The sequence below is a fragment of the Cydia amplana genome, chromosome 27 (genome assembly GCF_948474715.1).
Source record: "Cydia amplana chromosome 27, ilCydAmpl1.1, whole genome shotgun sequence".
Classification (NCBI taxonomy): domain Eukaryota; kingdom Metazoa; phylum Arthropoda; class Insecta; order Lepidoptera; family Tortricidae; genus Cydia; species Cydia amplana.
In genome coordinates, this window is record NC_086095.1 from 7,402,104 (window position 1) to 7,422,817 (window position 20,714).

The 20,714-nt window shown below is 41.0% G+C and overlaps 1 protein-coding gene across 1 annotated transcript in view; it reads left to right on the plus strand.

The window, feature by feature from the left end:
• The window catches only part of LOC134660442 (protein son of sevenless-like), a 74,471-nt gene that overhangs the window by 46,281 nt on the left and 7,476 nt on the right, over positions 1-20,714 (plus strand). Inside the window, exons 23-31 of the mRNA XM_063516186.1 lie at positions 3,759-3,941; positions 6,147-6,309; positions 10,771-10,898; positions 11,295-11,414; positions 12,700-12,802; positions 14,776-14,859; positions 16,738-16,858; positions 18,547-18,615; positions 19,847-19,946. Of these exons, the coding sequence (XP_063372256.1) occupies positions 3,759-3,941; positions 6,147-6,309; positions 10,771-10,898; positions 11,295-11,414; positions 12,700-12,802; positions 14,776-14,859; positions 16,738-16,858; positions 18,547-18,615; positions 19,847-19,946 (1,071 nt within the window). The remainder of the gene's footprint in view (positions 1-3,758; positions 3,942-6,146; positions 6,310-10,770; positions 10,899-11,294; positions 11,415-12,699; positions 12,803-14,775; positions 14,860-16,737; positions 16,859-18,546; positions 18,616-19,846; positions 19,947-20,714) is intronic.

Sequence of the window (20,714 nt, forward strand, 5' to 3'; positions counted from 1 at the left end):
GATGGATGTACCCCATATGTATGTTAGCCGATTTTTCGTAGTTTTCATGTTATGATTTTTTAAGCTTTTAACTTTTCCTATGAAATTCCGGGGTTCCCATACAGAGTGGCTGAAAAATAACTGCATTCCGTTGCCAGGGAGGTGTTGGGATTATACTGAGCAACTTTTATTATTGGACCAACCCCGAAATCGCGAAAAAAAATTTGTTTTTTTATACATTTTGGCTAGTCCATTTTCTATGGAAGGGTAATTTTTTTTCGCGGTTTCGAGGTTGGCCCCATTGTAAAAGTTGCTCAGTATAATCCCAAAACCTCCCTGGCAACGGAAATGCAGTCATTTTTTAGCCACTCTGTATGGGAACCCCGGAATTTCATAAGAAAAGTTAAAAGTAAAAAAAAATCATAACTCGATAACTACGAAAAATCGGCTAACATACATGGGGTATATTCTGATAGCCCACGACGTGAGGAATCTAAAAAAAAATGTTTGGACGTCAAGGTTTGGACCACCCTGTATATAGGCTGAATTATTATTATTATTTATAGGCTGTACGGTACCGTTATTATTTATCAATACCGCTTCGTTTTGAAGGTACTATGTGCCTGTACCTGTACCTGTTGAAATATAAAGTACGGTACCGGTATAAAATTACAGCAGGTACAACTATTTTTTATAGGTGTACAGTCAGCTGCAGAGAAAAGGTACCACCCCTGCATACAATCTTCTATGCAGGGGTGACCTGCAGCTGACTGTACCTAAACCATCACTGACCGAGCGTAGGCGAAGGTCTCCGTTTCAGCTTGGGCAAAAATACTTTCGTTTGTTCGAATGTTCTCCTTTGCATATCACATTTCTCAAATATCTCGAGAAAATTTGCAAGCAGGTTCGGTAGTTGGATATAATTACTCGGTTTCTTTTTTTTTTATAAGTTCTAATAGGCAGAGATTGTCATAAAGGACTTAAGCGGCAGTAGGGTCTGTGGTACTTAAGACCATTGTGATTATTAGTAGTGTCCGATCGAAGATTCGGTTTCGGTTTCGGCCAGTTTCGGCCATAAAATCATGTTTCGGCCGTAATTTCGGTTTCGGCCAAAAAACGGCCGAATCTTTCGGCCTGGCCGAAACATACGAAATAGTACTTCGTATTATGAAACTAAACTATGTGACAAAGACCAAAAGTTGGGGAGCAAGTAGGACAACAATATTTATATATACAGAAATTTGTGTTTCGGTCGGACACTAATTATTAGGTACTTACTGATTACGCTGCGCCGCGTGGAACGTGAGGTGCGTTGGGGTAAGTGCATACAAATCATTCAAGAAAAAAATCCCTTTTAAGATCACTCGTGTGTCTGCCCCTAATAGACTAATTCAATTGAAATTTGGTACACATTTGTCACATATGACAAAGAGTCGGTGATCCAAAGATGGACTAGTAACGTAAATAAATGAACTTTTAACTTTGCGGCCATTTTTTGTATCGTGTGATATATCAGATATAAAATTATAAGATATTTACTAATAATAAGCATTGGTCACGTAAATTATTTTTAGATTTTTTTTGCAAGTATGATATAGAACATTATTTCAATTATTTTTAAAATTAAGCCTATTCAAAGGCGACTTGGAAGAAGTGTCATGGGGATCTACATTCGTTGGGTGAAAAACAAGTTTTTTTGTCTAATTATCGTTTAAAACTCAATCGATCGGCAATAACGCGGGCACATAAAACAAAAAACTTCTTTTTTCACTCATAAAACTCCTTAAACCTAATAAGAGCTAAACAAAAACAAGTGCGAGTCGGACTCGCATTCCAAGGGTTCCGTATATTAAGTCCGTCTCACGCTTGACTGCAAATTTCTTATAGATTTTCCTGACATATATAGGTAAAGAACTACTTTGTGTATTTTTTTCAAAATTTTAGATCCAGTAGTTTCGGAGAAGGTGGGCGGAGAATGATCATTTTTTGCCTATTTTCATGAATAACTGCTGAACTATTAATCCTAAAATTATAAAAAAAAAATTATTTGAGATTCTTACAATGAGCTCTTTTATTTGATATGTAACACTATATAGTTTAAAAAACATTATTTTTTAATTTTTTCATTTACCCCCCCCCCCCCCCCCAAAAATGGCTGCCGTATTTCAAATTCTCTAAAATAAATTTTATTTACGTTACACGTCCATCTTTGGGTCACAAATTTACATTAGTGTGCCAAATTTACATATGTGTGCCAAATTTCAACTGAATTGGTCCAGTAGTTTCGGAGAAAATAGACTGTGACAGACGGACGGACAGACAGACAGACGCACGAAGAATTATATGTATATGCACTTACCCCAACGCACCTCTCGTTCTACGCTGCGCGGGGTTCATTGCCGCTCCTACCGCCGTAAGTGTAAGTACAACTACATCATCAAGGCTACGATCGAAGATAATCAGTTCAGCACTGAAATAATAGCGGTGGAATGCCAGTATAATATCTAATTATTTATTTTAATTTTATAAATTTAATAGCAAAATAAATAGCGAATATACGATACTCGTACAAGTAAATCTGTAAAGATCTTAGGGGTACATCAGCCGACATATATTATTAAATTTTATTTTGTCCGCCTTAAATAAATTTCCACCCTGCCGAAACTTTATTTATTTAAATTTCTAATTGAATTGATTTTTCGCCTTATGAATAACCGTATAGAGTAGTAAGTAACATTTTACATCTGACTTAATGACATCTGGGTTTATTCGGTTTAACTTTACAAAACGCGTATCTCGACAAAGCCGTAATATGCAGAAAATAGTTAACAATCAAATGAATTAAATTAGAATTTAAATACGTCACGTGTGACATGAACAGACAAGGAGAGCAAGATTTAATGTATTGTTTCTCTTTCTTCTTTCAATGGAACGTTTTTACAGTTTCTGTTCCTCAAAAGAGGTCAGTGGTTATCACTAAACTCAAAACGCTATCTTAAATAAACTTGATGGGTCAATGACCTGTCCCAGTAAAGTGAGGTAGTGTGCGTGAAGTGCGCTTGTGTGTGAAATGGGGTAAATTGACAGAATCTGAAAATTTACCCACCTCTACTGTCGCCTTAACTTTTGACGATTATTCAATAACAGTTCGCTCCAGACATACAACTTTATACCAGGGATGTTGCGAACATCCGCATCCGCAACTGCGGAACTTCCGCATTATTTTCAACATCCGCATCCGCATAAAATCGATGCGGAGCTTATGCGGATGCGGATGTCGAACAAGTCGGTACAGGAACGTCTTAGCGGCGGCGTAAGTGCTAGGTAATTTCGTCATTACCTATAACGAAATCGTCTAGATCCAGAAAAGTCGGCCAAGTTACTGTTTATTAAATATAACGCACCTATATTGTTGCTCAAATACTAAACATTTCGTTTTTTTTTTTAAAAAAAAAATACTAAAAATGTAATATTTGACGTTTTCTAAGTACCTAATCTTGACATCCGCATCCGCATCCGCGGATGTGAACCTTTAAATATCCGCATCCGCATCCGCGGATGTCAAAAAATCTGCATCCGCAACATCCCTGCTTTATACTTCCTATTTTTTTTTAAATATAAATCTAATTAACTTTTCTCGTATCCGTAATTAAAAGTAGAATGTGTACAAAAGTACAGTCTTCCTCGAGCCATTGACACTCACTCTGATCGGCAAAATATCTCTACAGAAACGTCTGCCTCTCGTCCCTTGTTTTAAAATTGTATAATTTTATTCTCAGTTCACACGCTGGATGGAGAAATGGATAGTCGAGAGCGAGAACCTAGAAGAGCGAGTTGGCGTTGTCTGTCGGTTTCTAGAACTGGGTTGTGCTTTGCGGGACCTCAACAACTTTAACGGAGTCCTATGTGTGGCCGCGGCCGCCGGCTCCGCGTCCGTGCACCGGCTCAGGGCCACGTTCCAGGTGAGTCACAGTATACTATAGTTGTTAGAACAGGCTGCGCGTTGCGGGGCCTCAACAACTTTAACGGAGTCCTATGTGTGGCCGCGGCCGCCGGCTCCGCGTCCGTGCACCGGCTCAGGGCCACGTTCCAGGTGAGTCACAGTATACTATAGTTGTTAGTACTGGGCTGCGCATTGCGGGGCCTCAACAACTTTAACGGAGTCCTATGTGTGGCCGCGGCCGCCGGCTCCGCGTCCGTGCACCGGCTCAGGGCCACGTTCCAGGTGAGTCACAGTATACTATAGTTGTTAGTACTGGGCTGCGCATTGCGGGGCCTCAACAACTTTAACGGAGTCCTATGTGTGGCCGCGGCCGCCGGCTCCGCGTCCGTGCACCGGCTCAGGGCCACGTTCCAGGTGAGTCACAGTATACTATAGTTGTTAGAACAGGCTGCGCGTTGCGGGGCCTCAACAACTTTAACGGAGTCCTATGTGTGGCCGCGGCCGCCGGCTCCGCGTCCGTGCACCGGCTCAGGGCCACGTTCCAGGTGAGTCACAGTATACTATAGTTGTTAGAACAGGCTGCGCGTTGCGGGGCCTCAACAACTTTAACGGAGTCCTATGTGTGGCCGCGGCCGCCGGCTCCGCGTCCGTGCACCGGCTCAGGGCCACGTTCCAGGTGAGTCACAGTATACTATAGTTGTTAGAACAGGCTGCGCGTTGCGGGGCCTCAACAACTTTAACGGAGTCCTATGTGTGGCCGCGGCCGCCGGCTCCGCGTCCGTGCACCGGCTCAGGGCCACGTTCCAGGTGAGTCACAGTATACTATAGTTGTTAGTACTGGGCTGCGCATTGCGGGGCCTCAACAACTTTAACGGAGTCCTATGTGTGGCCGCGGCCGCCGGCTCCGCGTCCGTGCACCGGCTCAGGGCCACGTTCCAGGTGAGTCACAGTATACTATAGTTGTTAGTACTGGGCTGCGCATTACGGGGCCTCAACAACTTTAACGGAGTCCTATGTGTGGCCGCGGCCGCCGGCTCCGCGTCCGTGCACCGGCTCAGGGCCACGTTCCAGGCGAGTCACAGTATACTATAGTTGTTAGAACTGCTAACAACTAACTAAATGCTCTATGTCGACTTTATTTGCAATAATGTTTATGAAATGTCACTGTCACCCTTAGGGCGGTTTCGCACTACGTCCGATCCGAATCCGATCCGAACCCGTGAAAATATGGTCCGTTGTAGCCGTAGAACTATTTCTATGGTAAGTTACGCACTACATTCGATATCCGTCATTCTAGAATCTCCATTCCGGAGAAGATTTTTGACGGACCGAAGTAGCCTTAGTATTATTTGTATGAACGCTCGCGCACTGCGTCCGAATATTCGAATTCGGTCCGAGTTAGACCCATGTTTTCACGGGTTCGGATAGGACTAGTGCGTAAGCGAATATCCGAATTCGGTCCGAGTTTTCTAGACCCATATTTTCACGTGTTCGGATCGGATTCGGATCGGACGTAGTGCGAAACCGCTCTTAGTTTAGGCATGTTTAGGTAAACTGTGTTACATACACAACTTTGGGAACAAATCAAACTATTTTATTAAATATATTGATGTGTTTTTTTGTAGTCACACTACTATATATAAATTATAAACTGAAATAGATGTCATATATGAAAGAAAAAGTGACACATGCAGTGAGTACATGCTTTTATAGTATTTAACAACTTTTATTAGGGTTCCGTACCTCAAAAGGAAAAACGGAACCCTTATAGGATCACTCGTGCGTCTGTCTGTCCGACCCCGCCCCCCCCCCCCCCCCCTTTTATCTCCGAAACTACGGGGTCTAATATTCTGAAAAAAATACACAAAATAATTCTACCTATACATCAGTGGTTCCTAACCTTTTCAGTCTGGTTACCCCTATGACTAACTAGGGAATCTGATTTTACACCTCCCAATGGTAATAAAAAATAAAACGTGTACGTTTGATGTATTGTTATATTAGGTTAGCTTATTACCCCCGTAAAATACCAGTTTTACCTCCACGGGGGTAATTACCCCCAGGTTAGGAACCACTGCTATAGATGAAAGGAAAACCTATTCAAAATGTCAAGCGTGAGTCGGACTTAATGTACTTATCCCGTGGAACGCGAGTCCGACTCGCACTTGGCCGGTATCTGTGAATACATTCTTGCGAATGACTGAATGACGTATTCTGTCCACAGATGGTCCCGCCCCGGTTACTCAGGCACCTGGAAGAGTTCCGGGAACTGAACTCGGACCACTTCCGGCGGTACCAGGAGAGGTTGAGAAGCATCAATCCACCGTGCGTCCCTTTCTTCGGCATGTACCTCACGAACATACTGCACATTGAAGAGGGGAACAGAGGTAATACTTTTTTTTTTTTTTTTTTTTTTTATGATAAAGGAGGCAAACGAGCAGACAGATCACCTGATGGTAAGCGATTACCGCCGCCCATGGACACCCGCAACACCAGAAGGGTTGCAAGCGCGTTGCCGGCCTTTAAGATGGGAGTACGCTCTTTTCTTGAAGGTTTGAAGGTCGTATCGGTCCGGAAATACCGCAGGCGACAGGCGCAGGTTTTATGTAATAGTCAGAGCAAACGAGCAGACGAGCCGCCTGATGGGAAGCGGTCATCGTCGCCCATGGACAGAAGCAACATCACAGGAGCAACTTAAGCGTAAGTAAGTATATTATGTATATTTTGAATTGAATTGAATTAAAAAGTACCCCTCCCCCCCTTTTACACGACCCATGGAAAAGTTCCTAAATTGTAATCAAAAAGTTACCAACTGGCAATGGGTACCTACTGAGTTGCTAAACTTAGCACATAAGTAACAAAAGTTTGAAAAATAATTACCGACATAAAAATGTACTTTTTCTAAACTCTGGCCTCTCTATATGAAGAACTAGATTTTGCCCTGTGCGCGGGGCCCGAGGGCCCCGCGGTGTGCGTACTGTTTGTTGTTGTTGTTGTTGTGTAGTTGGTGCTGTTGTTGGTGCTGTAGTAATTTGTTTTCCAAAGGGAAAAAGAAATAAAGTTGTACTTTTGCTAGAAAGAAAAGATCCGCATGCGAGCACTTCATTCCCGCAGCTCGGCCTACGGCCTCGCGTGCTTGGGAAACCGTAAGGGACGCTCCGGGCCTTCGGCCCTACGCGGAGCTCGGCCTTCGGCCTTCGCTGGGTTTCGAAGCTCAGCGTCGGGCCTTCGGCCCGCCGCTTCGCTTATTAAAACACTTGGGGAGGGTTGGTTTTGCTTGGGAGCGTAAGCGGGAAGTTGAAGCTTAAACACGACCCAATAGTAAAAGTGTCTTGACAAGCTCACGTCGGGCCTACGGCCTACGGCCTTCGGCCCGCCGTTTCGCTTGTCTAAGCCACTTTTACTATTGGGTCGTGTTTAAGATCCAACTTCCCCCTCTCGTTTGACGCTTCGGGCCTTCGGCCCTACGCGGAGCTCGGCCTTCGGCCTTCGCGAGCCTCGACGCTTCGCCGCCGGGCCTTCGGCCCGACGGCTCGCTTATCAAGACAGTTGACTTGGTAGAACGCTTGGAAGCACTGCATTCACGCAGCTCGGCCTTCGGCCTCGCTTTAAATTACTGAGGGTTGCACGCTTGGGAGTCGGGGTGAAGGCTCCGGGCCTTCGGCCCTCCGCCGGGGTCGGCCTTCGGCCTCCCGGCCTGAAGCTCGCCCTTCGGGCTCGCTTAACACACTTTTTTTATAGGATTTTGCTTTGTTCGTCATTCCCGCGGCGAGGCCTTCGGCCTCGCCCAAAATTACTGGGGGTAAGACACGCTTGGACGTCCGGGGTGAAGCTCCGGGCCTGACGGCCCGTCGCGGGGTCGGCCTCCGGCCTCCCAGCCTGAAGCTCGCCCTTCGGGCTCGCTTAACCTACTTGGAAATTTGACTTTTGCCCCTGCCCGCGCCGTTTTGGACTTTTCCAAAAAATTTTTTTTACATTGTAATCTTGGGCCCCCAGGCTCGCCGCGTGCCAAATCTCAGTGCGCTCGGACCAACTTGAAAAAAAAAAAAAAAAAAAGTCGGCCATTTTAAATTTTTTTTAATGCAGTTTGTTTTGTCTCGGGGCCCTCTATGACATTTGGTCGAGCACCCCCCACCCATCTCGCACCGTTTTAGAGCTGCCATACAAAAATAAAATTGCTATTTTCTCCGCCATCTTGGGACTTTTCCAAAAAAATTTTTTATCATACGAATCTTTAGGCCTCTATCTCCCGCCATGCCAAATCTCAGCGCGCTCGGACCAACTTGAAAAAATTTAAAAAAAAAGTCGGCCATTTTGAATTTTTTTTAATGCAGTTTGTTTTGTCTCGGGGCCCTCTATGACATTTGGTCGAGCACCCCCCACCTATCTGGCACCGTTTAAAAGTTGCCATACAAAATAAAAGTGACCAGATTTTCCGCAATTGAAACACTTTTCAAAAAAATTTTTCTTCATAGGAATCTAGGGGACCGCGAATTTCCGGGAGCAAAATTTCAGCGCGCTAGGACAAACTTGAAAAAATTAAAAAAAAAAAGACGGCCCGTTTGGAAAAAAAATGGCGGCTTCGAAAACTGCGAGGGTCCCTCTATGACATTTGGTCGAGCACCCCCCACCTAGGTCTGACCGTTTGGCCGGGCCGTCAAACATTTTTCTGACCGAGAGCGGTAGACCAAATGTCAGATTTTTCTGGAGGTCACCGAGCCGCCCTCTATACGACCGTACCATAGTCAAATACCCCCCGAACCCCCTTCCGGGAGATCAATTGATCATCAGTCAGTCGTGTTGCAGCTTTATATATATATCAAAAGGAATTTAAAAGGTGTATAGTGGGTCGAAAGTTGATAAATTCTATTTAAAAACTTGCAAATTGGCAAGTTTTGGGTATTATGTAAGTAATATTAAAAGTTTCAACAATAATTATTAATTACCGATATAAAAATGCCCTTTTTCTAAACTCTGACTTCTCTATGAAGAAAAAGAAATTTAAAAGATGTATAGTGGATCGAAAGTTGATAAATTCTATTTAAAATGTTGTCGATTGGCAAGTTTAAGCACTAGGTTGCTAAAAAAGTTGCTAAATTGAACACATAAGTTGGTAACAATGAAAGATTGAGAAGTATCAACCCCCCGTGCGTCCCTTTCTTCGGCATGTACCTCACGAACATACTGCACATTTTTTTTTTTTTCATTTATTTATTAACACAATTAAAAAAATTATGACAGCGAACAAAGCCCCCTGAGGCTTAACTGCCGCTGTAATCGCTCTTATATTTACTCTTAATATATTATATTAAACTATGGAGTATTTCATTTCACGAAGTCGGCATTCATGTCTCTTATAATATTGAGGAGGGGAACAGAGGTAAGTAAACCATTTTCGTAAACCATAGAGCAGTGGTTCCTAACCTTTTCAGTCCGGTCACCCCTATGACTAACTAGGGAACCTGATTTTACCCCTCCTCCCAATGGTAATAAAAAGCAAAACGTGTACGTTTGTTGTATTGTTATATTAGGTTAGCTTATTACTCCCGTAAAATACCAGTTTTACCCCTACGTGGGTAATTACCCCCAGGTTAGGAACCACTGCCATAGAGTAACTTATACATACTGCGCCTTAAACTGATTTTTGACAACTTTTCACAGACAATCAAATATGACATTGATACATCAAGGCGGTTTGTTTACAAAGGGTCTACCGGGAAACGCGAAATCGAAACTCAGCTATCTGCCTCTTTTTCGCTCGAATATGCAAGAGTGATAGAGAGATTAGATAACAAAATTTCGACTCTCTCGTTTGCGGTAGACCCTTAGATTGTGACTTATTGTGGGAGTGGCGCCCTCTACGCAGATTTAGCGTGATATTCCCTAGTAGAGGAAGCTTCCCTATTGGATATCGAAAAGTTGCTAAAATGTATTTAACCTTTTGAACGCCACATACAGACGGCAATTGACGTCAACGCAAAACCGTGACAACGACGCCAAAGACGGCATTTGACGTCGATCGTTTTTTGATGAAAATCTACTGAAAAACACCCCACTTTTAGGTTGGCATTATTTATTCACGAAACTAAATTTTATCCCTGCGTCAGTGGCACGGCAAAGGGATGCGCCGTTTGGCGTTCAAAAGGTTAAAAAGTTGCCAATTGGCAAGTTGGGATAAGACAATTACCTGGATAAGACTTTCCCGCTATGTCCCCGTTTAAAAAAAGCGGCCAAGTGCGAGTCGGACTCGCCCATGAAGGGTTCCGTATTTAGGCGATTTATGGCGTATAAAAAAAACTACTAACTAGATCTCGTTCAAACCAATTTTCGGTGGAAGTTTACATGGTAATGTACATCATATATTTTTTTTTGTTTTATCATTCTCTTATTTTAGAAGTTACAGGGGGGGGGGGGACACACATTTTACCACTTTGGAAGTGTCTCTCGCGCAAACTATTCAGTTTAGAAAAAAATGATATTAGAAACCTCAATATCATTTTTGAAGACCTATCCATAGATACCCCACACGTATGGGTTTGATGAAAAAAAAATTTTTGAGTTTCAGTTCGAAGTATGGGGAACCCCAAAAATTTATTGTTTTTTTTCTATTTTTGTGTGAAAATCTTAATGCGGTTCACAGAATACATCTACTTACCAAGTTTCAACAGTATAGTTCTTATAGTTTCGGAGAAAAGTGGCTGTGACATACGGACGGACAGACAGACGGACAGACAGACAGACAGACATGACGAATCTATAAGGGTTCCGTTTTTTGCCATTTGGCTACGGAACCCTAAAAACCTCCTGTGTACTACGACAAGAGTCTTATTTGATACCTTTTGTTTCAGATTTCCTTCCCGACTCGGACAACAAACTAATAAACTTCTCGAAACGAAGAAAAGTTGCTGAAATAACTGGAGAGATCCAGCAATACCAGAACCAGCCATATTGTCTCACGGTTGAACCTAAAACACGGGTGAGTATAAGTACAGTCAGCAGCAGAAGTTGCTAAGCGGGCCAGGTGTTCAAAATGATCTTGACGCGACTTTTCTGTTAACAGAATAAGAGTGTGTCAAGGTAATTTTGAACATTACCTTGACACGCTTGTATTCTGTTAACAATGAAGTTAGTTGTGTGTCTTTTTGACTAAGCTATTGTTTTTTGTATTTGTATCTTTATTTTGATTTTTATTGAATAAATATTTCATTCGATTGTTTAAAAAAAGATTAAGGAAGAGCGGTGCCTCTTAACACAGGTATTTGTTACTTAAGAGGAGGCGCCAAAACTTACAACTTCATAAGTAATTCTTTAACCGAATAAACAATTTTTAATTTTAATACACAGGTGTTTTAAATGAGTACTTGTTTTTTAGGCATTCCTAGAAGCACTAGACCCGTTCCCAGGTCTAGATGAGAACGAAGTCACGAACTACCTCTACGCGAAGAGCTTGGAGATAGAACCTAGGCCGCCTGTCAAACAGATGCCTAAGTTTGTGAGTATTGAACATTTTCATTATGGCCACTAGACCACCAATAGGCTACATGACTAATTTTCATTTATGGTATCAATCGATCGGGTTTGTTTTTAGGATTAAATGTCTATATGGGACCCGTTGCATTAAAGTAACACAAAAGTCAGAAATTGTAGTCAAAGGCCGACAGTCGCACTTCACTCGCGAAACGCCCTATACAAAACGTCATCGCCCACGTTGTAGTATTGACAAAACAAGAAAATTGCGTTTTTGTCGGTGAAATATTGCGTTTATGTATATAATTGCTATACAATATTTTTTTGGATGAAATGTAAGGAATCGAATGGTACCCTTACTTTTATCGTTTTGGAAGTTAAAAAAAAACCTAAATTTTGAAACTTTCAGGTCCTTTGTAACATTTCCATATTTTATTTTAATATCCACATTATTGTGATAAATTGCTCGTTTGCTATCTATTTTACTGGATTTTGTTATAAAATTCAACATGTGTCATTATCCCTATTGACTACAATGTTAGAAACCGGATCCCTTTGTTTGATTGTCAGATTATAATTGTCGTTAACTTTTCAGGATTTTCGTAAGGTTCTCCTATAGATTACTTAGGCGGACAAACAATACATTATGACTTAAAACTTTATGGGAAAACGGGTATCAATATTAGTACTATTTAAACATCAACCTGTAAAATAAGTACATTACAATACAAATAAAAAATACACGACCAATGGAGTGTTTTAACCCTTAAATACATGATTTTTTCGTTTTGCCCGAAATTAATATATATATCACATAATTGTTTGCCGTTTCTAGGAAAAATAGTAAAAAAATATATATCATCGATTTTCACTGGGAAATCAGTGTTAAAAGTTGCATAGTCTAAATCATATTTTTGGAAATATATAGCTATTAGTAAGGGGTATAGAAAAAATCTTAACTGCCAACAGAAAGGTACACTATTTGTGATGTTCCTATGATAAAATTTGTAAATATAAAATAATTACAAAACCCGAAAAATCTGCCCAAAATCACATACTAAAAATCATCAACTTCCAGGTTTTTCCAAGTTTTCCGACATTTCGTCTATAAACAAATGTAACTTTTATAAATTAAAATACTGCGTAAATTTATGTAATAATTCGGAAAATTTATTAGTTTTACTATTGAAATAATATACAAGAACAAATAGAATTTGTTTAATAATGCATAACATTTGATGTTTATGTTGTGTGTATAAATGCATCACTATGCATTTAAGGGTTAAATCGAGGATCGAATTTAATTGCAGCCCCGTAAATACCCGGAGTTGTCGCTGAAGCCCGTGAAGGTGTCGCGGCGGCAGCACGCGCCGCGCGACAGCGACGCGCACAACAACAACGACGACACGCTCAGTGAGTTGTTTCACTCACTTGTATAACCCCCCAAGGCAGCGGTCGGCAACCTGCGGCCCGCGAACCTGTCACTTGCGGCCCGCGAGCCTCCCTGGCTATTTTGTATGTATAATCATAGAGAAATATAGTAAGACAAGAGTGCTCACTCCATACATCAGTTCAGACTATTAATTTCAGTGTCTACATCTAGCATCGAGTAGCGGAACTATCAGTACTGCTACTTGACAATAGATGTAGCACCGACCGGAAAGTCTTATGCTGTTGAGATAAGACTTTCCGGTCGGTGCTACATCTATTGTCAAGTAGCAGTACTGATAGTTCCGCTACTCGATGCTAGATGCTAATAGTCTTTTTGGTACTAAAACTGATGTATGGAGTGAGCACTCTATGTATTTTTTCTCTATGGTATAATTGAAAAACGACAATATCTGATAAAGTCATAAATGCTGCTAAAAGGTTACCGACCGCTGCTCTAGACTGAGCGTAGTAACGCTACCCCCTCTGCCACAAATATACGGTAGTTTTACTCCATTTTCGAGTCAAAGTGTCTTTGTGTGTCGTCCGTGTGTTTGAACGGACCAATCACGGCACGGGACTCGCTCACCTCGTCCCCCGCACCCCAGTATTTTTGGCAGCATCGGTTTCATGAAATAATTGCTCTAAACTCCGTCTAGAGGATTCCTAGTCTATGTCCTCTTCCTAGCCCAGCCATATACACGTAACATCCAAAATTTGCCACTGAAATTTGAACCTAAACTGTAGGAAATAGAGATGATTTTGCGTTGTTTGAAAATTGAACGAAACAAAGCAAAAGCGACTCTGTTCCAATTGTACATGGTTTGAATTATATCGAACTGAATAGGTACAATAGGTAGGACCGTGGGCCTTAGTAGGATAAAAACGGCCCGGCCATGACGTTGCGCGACCATTTCGAAACCACAGGTGGGAAAGGTCCAATCGCTGTGTCTCGCTCCATGGTTGTCACCGCCGCCGGTCGCGCAATGTCGTGGCCGGGCCATTAGACTCTGTACGGTCAAGTGTAAAAATATGAGTGCACATCATACTCAAGAATATGTCCCATAGCGCTTATGTCAGCGAATTAAGAACTAATGGGACATATTTTTGAGTAAGTTGTATGCACCCATATTTTCACAATTGACACATACATTGGTAAAATTAAAATTTGTCTGAAATGCATTACATTATCTAAAGTTAAATGGCAGTGTGTTTTAACGACTGGTCTGACCTAGTGATCCTGTCCTGGGTTCAAATCCTGGTAAGGGCATTTATTTGTGTGATTAACACAGATATTTGTTCGTGAGTCTTGGGTGTTTTCTATGTATTTGTATATTTTATACATCGTTGTCTGTGTACCCACAACACACGCCTTCTCGAGCTTACTGTGGGACTTAAGACGAAACAGGAGCTGAGATTTAAATATTTTAGGTAAATATACCCGTCTCGCTAACGGAAGCGGCTCCTAAAACTAGTGCGATAAGGACAAGGCGAAAAATCCTGCGTAAAAATCTCAAAAATCGAGGTTTTGTACTCGACTGTTTCCTCCTCCAAAACTTAACCAATCGTAACCAAATTTGGAAATCTAAATGATTATGAAATTATCTGTGTCGGACCGTTTTGATTTTTTGGCTAATTGATATCAGTTTTGAATACCACGCCTCTCATTGCGGCATAGTCAATTAGGTCATTTTGGCCATTTTTGAAGGGCTCTAGCGCCTTAAAAAACAAAAATATCAAAAAAAGCAAAACGGTCCGACACAGATATTGACAATATTAATCTGTGTTGAAAAAATCATTGCTCTAGCTTCAAAACCCACGGAGGAAACAGTCGAGTACGTTTGTATGGAGAAATTACCACTCCTGTTGCCTCTTAATCTGTGTAAGAATGTCCTATAATATTTATTTATAGTGTGATTAATTAGAAACCTTATTGATGTTGCTTGTGTGTGTCCCAGGCGTGTCGCAGCTGTCGCCGACGAGTAGCGTGAGCGCGTGGGACGGCGCGTCCGTGTCGTCTCTCTCGCTCTCCGAACACAGAGGTAACTATACCCCTCTAAAGCAGAGGGAGTATTACTGCAATGTTCTGCCGCCAGAGTGCAGCACTAGCACCCATCGTCAACCATAGAGTATAGTTGGTAGCTTTCTAATAGACCCCGAAGGCTAATCCTATTGTCTATTGTTCAGTAAAACCGCACGTGCTACTTACCTACAAAAAAGGGTCCTAATTATTCTATTTGGCACCCGAGCGCGGGCTAGTCCAACGCTCAAACAACCAGTGTAGGTGCGCTCTCCGATACACGCCTTTGTTACGCATCTCGATGACACATTTTAGACTGGTTCTGTAGCGTTCGACTCGCCGGCACTCAGTAACCGAAGTACCGATTTTTTATGCAGGTGGTTGTGGCACGTGGCACGAGCGGTTTTACTTAACAATAGACAATAGGATTAGCCTTCGGGGTCTATTAGAAAGCTACAAACTATAACTTATACATACTGTGCCTTAAACTGTTTTTTGACTCCCGACGCTAAAAGAGAGGGGTGTTATAAGTTTATCGTGTCTGTCTGTGTATCTGTCTGTGGTATCGTAGCCCCCAAACGGATGAACCGATTTTCGTTTAGTTTTTTTGTGTCATAGATAATGTTATCCCGAGTGTTATTAGCCATGTTTCATGAAAATCTGTTCAGCCGTTTGAAGATCATCAGCTCTTATAATCTTATAGTCGGGGGTTTCTAAAATTTTAAATTTTGGTTATCACAGACAATAAAATATGACATTGACACATCAAGGCGGTTTGTTTACAAAGGGTCTACCGGGAAACGCGAAATCGAAACTCAGCTATCTGCCTCTTTATCGCTCGAATATGCAAGAGTGATAGAGAGATTAGATAACATTTCGACTCTCTCGTTTGCTGTGGACCCTCAAATTGTGAGTGATTGTGGTAGTGACGCCCCCTACGCAGAGTTTCGCGTAATGATACCTAGAATTGTCTCAAATTTTTGTTTTTTTAATGCCCTGGATGCCAGCCCTTTAAGCCAAATCTCATAGGAAAAGGGACAAGCTATGATGGCGCCATCTATGCAAACCTTTGACAGTTGCCAACCCCGTTTGGGTGTGTTTGAGTATAGTTTTAATCAGGGATGTTGCGGATGCCGATTTTTTGACATCCGCGGATGCGGATTTTTAAAGGCTCACAGATGCGGATGCGGATGTCAAGATAGTACCATAAAAAACGTCAAATATTACATTTTAGTAATTATTTTTTCAAAAAACCGGCCAAGTGCGAGTCGGACTCGCGTTCCAAGGGTTCCGTACATTAAGTCCCACTCACGCTTGACTGCTCATTTCTAATAGGTTTTTTTGGTTAATTACTAAATTACCCAGCAGTCTAGCACTTACGCCGATGCTAAGACGTTCCCGCCTGTTCCACATCCACATCCGCATTAAATCCGCATCGATTTTATGCGGATGCGGATGCGGATGTTGAAAATAATGCGGAAGTTCCGCGGTTGCGGATGCGGATATTCGCAACATCCCTGGTTTTAATTACGTAAGATTATCCCATATTGTACTACCAAAAACAAACACATCTATATACAAAAAGAGTACGTTTGTAACAGCTATTCGAGTATTTAATCACCTTCCAGCTGATATTAAGGCACTTGAAGGTAACCGATTCAGGGTAAGGTTGAAAAACTGGCTTCTAGATAAAACATTTTATAGTCTGAAAGAATATTTTGAACATTAATTGGTACCTATGTAAATCTTTGCATGTTATTTGAGTCTAGTTCATAAGTTAATTAAGTATTGCATACCCGAAATGGGTAACTGTTGAAACAAATTGTATACCATGATTACCATCTATAAATGTACACAGTACCGCAATAAATCATTCTTATTCTTATATGTATGTAAACAGGGTCGCGTTGGGATGACGGTAGAAACTCCCTGGTGTCGCCGAGACTAGAACGTTCTGCGAGCAATACGTTCAGTCAACTGAGCCTGTTTGACAAAGGACTAGCTCTGTTTGACAAGGCCAAGTAAGTATATTGAATGATTAACCTTTAAGATAAAGATAAAAGATTATTCAGGTAGGCATATTACAATGCGCTTATGAACGTCAAATAAAGCTACACCGGCTCCAACCCTACACCTCTGCCCCGAGAAGATTTAAATCCCCCCTCATTGGAGGAGGGTATCCCAATATGGGACCGGCAACAAACTCGGCGGGACACATCTTTTAAAAAAAAAATTACTTATAATTAACATGCATTACGAGAAAATAAGTAAAAATAATACAATTTAAATGACTATAGAATTCATGCAATTATACACATAAGGTGTAATAGAAATTTGATTAAAAAAAAATATAGATATACTGTACATGGAATCATACAAATACGTGGCTCTTTCAGACTTTTGCAATTTTGACCGCCAAAGACGTCAACTGACGCGCGCGTCTACAGACCAATATCAACCTTCATGCATTCAAATAAGGTTCACGATGACGCGCCGCCAACGATGTGGGGTTAAAAAATAAGCTTAAAATTTCCACATGAATAAAAACTATTCATAAGTGCTTGTTGCTAGGCCTACATGAATAAAGTATATTTTGAATTTGTTTTTTTTTTTTTCAATATTTTTTGCAAAGTTGCACTTTGCTATCAGTAATTCACATGCGAGGCAAAGTAATCAAATGCAAATTTTGACATAGACATAGACATTATTTATTGGTAATAATGTATTACAGGTCACAATTTTCAAACATATTTATTTTGAGTTGTTTTCTTATGTTTGCTGGTAGAATTGACTTTTAAATTATTTTGGATGATAAATATTTAATAACATTAATTTGATTTTGTTTGATATTTTACATTTAATATTTGCTTCGAGTTGGTGCGGTGAAAATTTTTGTGTTTCACTCGGGGGCAAATAACTATTGTTCATTCTATGCATGTTTTCTGTGTTATCTCCTCAATGAATAAATATTAAATCTATATGTATGTGTATACAGGGTGGATTTTCTTTTTGGGTCAGTGAGGGCAGCTACCAGATCCCGTGCTGCTACGAGAAAACGGTCTAAGAAGACCTTCCCTCGATTTCAAATTAATGAAGATTGGCTTTTACAGATTTTGGAAAAAACATACAGGGTGCGAGAAAAAGGTCATTTTTGACAAACTTTTTTTTTGATGCCAATCGATCCCATTCCCCATTCCATTCCATGGGCGAGATAGAAAATTGAGAATAACATTTCACATTTTCCCCATAGTAAATGTATGGAAAAAGTTTTTATTGATTTGTGGCTTTTTAGTACATTACCGTAAGTTGACCCCTAGGAAACTATTGATACTGGATAGGAATGGAATCGATTGGCATACAAAAACAGCATGTGAAAAATAAAAGTTTTCATTTTCATACAAATTGTATGGGAAAAGTTTTCCTCGATTAGTGGCTTTTCTAGCCGGAAATTTTTTTTTATATCCATACAAGCTTTTGATCCTTAATAGGAATGGGATCGATTGGCATCAAAAAAAAAGTTTGTCAAAAATGACCTTTTTCTCGCACCCTGTATGTTTTTTCCAAAATCTGTAAAAGCCAATCTTCATTAATTTGAAATCGAGGGAAGGTCTTCTTAGACCGTTTTCTCGTAGCAGCACGGGATCTGGTAGCTGTCCTCACTGACCCAAAAAGAAAATCCACCCTGTATATTGTATTAATATTTGTATAGGAGCAGTAGTCGGTGCGAAGAGCCGCCCTCACCGCGAGCGATAGAACGACACTCGCCCAGACACGAAAGGTGAGCTTTGGATATAAATATATAAAAACATACTTTGTAAAAAAATATGGTTGTCTGTAAAGTCGGTTTACGGACGATAATTTTACGTGATAACGTCATAAAAAAAAGCGGCCAAGTGCGAGTCGGACTCGCCCATGAAGGGTTCCGTATTTAGGCGATTTATGACGCATAAAAAAAAAACTACTTACTAGATCTCGTTCAAACCAATTTTCGGTGGAAGTTTACATGGTAATGTACATCATATATTTTTTTTTAGTTTTATCATTCTCTTATTTTAGAAGTTACAGGGGGGGGGACACACATTTTACCACTTTGGAAGTGTCTCTCGCGCAAACTATTCAGTTTAGAAAAAAATGATATTAGAAACCTCAATATCATTTTTGAAGACCTATCCATAGATACCCCACACGTATGGGTTTGATGAAAAAAAAATTTTTGAGTTTCAGTTCGAAGTATGGGGAACCCCAAAAATTTATTGTTTTTTTTTCTATTTTTGTGTGAAAATCTTAATGCGGTTCACAGAATACATCTACTTACCAAGTTTCAACAGTATAGTTCTTATAGTTTCGGAGAAAAGTGGCTGTGACATACGGACGGACAGACAGACGGACAGACAGACAGACATGACGAATCTATAAGGGTTCCGTTTTTTGCCATTTGGCTACGGAACCCTAAAAACATTGATGAAAAATTGTATACTTTTATACGTTACCATGGAGATCTGTCTACAACGTTACCATGGAGATCTGTCCACAACGTGACACTTTTTCGTGCATGCTACTGGTGTTCATCGATTTATAAGACGTTATTACGTCAAAACCGGCCAAGTGCGAGTCGGACTCGCGCACGAAGGGTTCCGTACCATTACGCAAAAAACGGCAAAAAAAAAAACACGTTTGCTGCTCACTTAAATATTTATTATTATTTTATTTTTAGTATTTGTTGTTATAGCGTCAACAGAAATACATCATCTGTGAAAATTTCAACCGTCTTGGTACCTAGACAGTTCACGAGTTACAGCCTGGTGACAGACAGATAGACGGTGCGAACGCCGACGCCGATGTTGGAAGGGTGTGAGGGCCACTCGCACCATTCACTAACCCAGCGTTAACCGGTTAATCATGGAGATACAATGGTTACCAGTGCAATTAGACACCGGGTTGAGGGTTTAACCGGTTAACCCCGGGTTAGTGGGACGGTGCAAGGGGCGCTAAGAGTTTGGTGTGTTCAGGACGCCGCTGCAGCCGCCAGGCTCGGGCTCGGAGCGCAAGCCTGCGCTATCGCCGCGCGGGCCGCTCGCCGACGCCGCGCCCATATACCACCCCGACCTGGTGAGTGCACACTTAAGGGGATCCCCCACGCCAATTACCTTCGATCTAAATCCCTTAGTTTTCTAATGTTTTTTGTAGCTTATAATATTAACAGCAACGGCTTTAAGCAATATAGTATCCCATATTTACTTCAAAGTTCATAGTCCTCGAGATATTTGGCATCGAAGTTGAACAATTTTAGGCCAAAAAACTGGCCATAACTTTTGTGTTAATCAGTTTAAAATTAAAATCCTCGATGCGTTTTTCGAGACGTCAAAGACGAACCCAAATATGTAGGTTTCGTATATCTAAGATCCTTCACAGCAAACTAGATACGAAAAAAGTGTTTTTTTAAATAATGTTATAAAAATCCTACGAAAATAAGTATTCATTTCTTTCAAAATCCGGTAGACAAAAATGAAGATAAAATATTGAAGAACCGATAGCCGTTTCTCTTATAATACTATCTGTAGTGCAAATGTAGGAGATACGATTCAAAACTTGTCAAAAATCGATGAAAACCTCGAATAGCCCTTGTGCCTGAAGCGGCCCTGACTACTTTAACTAAACACTAAACGTTCCTTCAATAATTGAATGTAAACTGAAATAATGTCCTCTATTCTTACTCGATCTTAGAGTTGAGCAATGACACCTAGTCTTTCTAAAATGGTATATAGTAAAAAAAATGGCTTCGACGACGAAACGCTTTGTATCTCTCTATTACTCTTCCATATTAGTGCGACAGTGACAGTTCGCAGTTGCGTTTCGATCGCTACGGAGCGTAAGCGA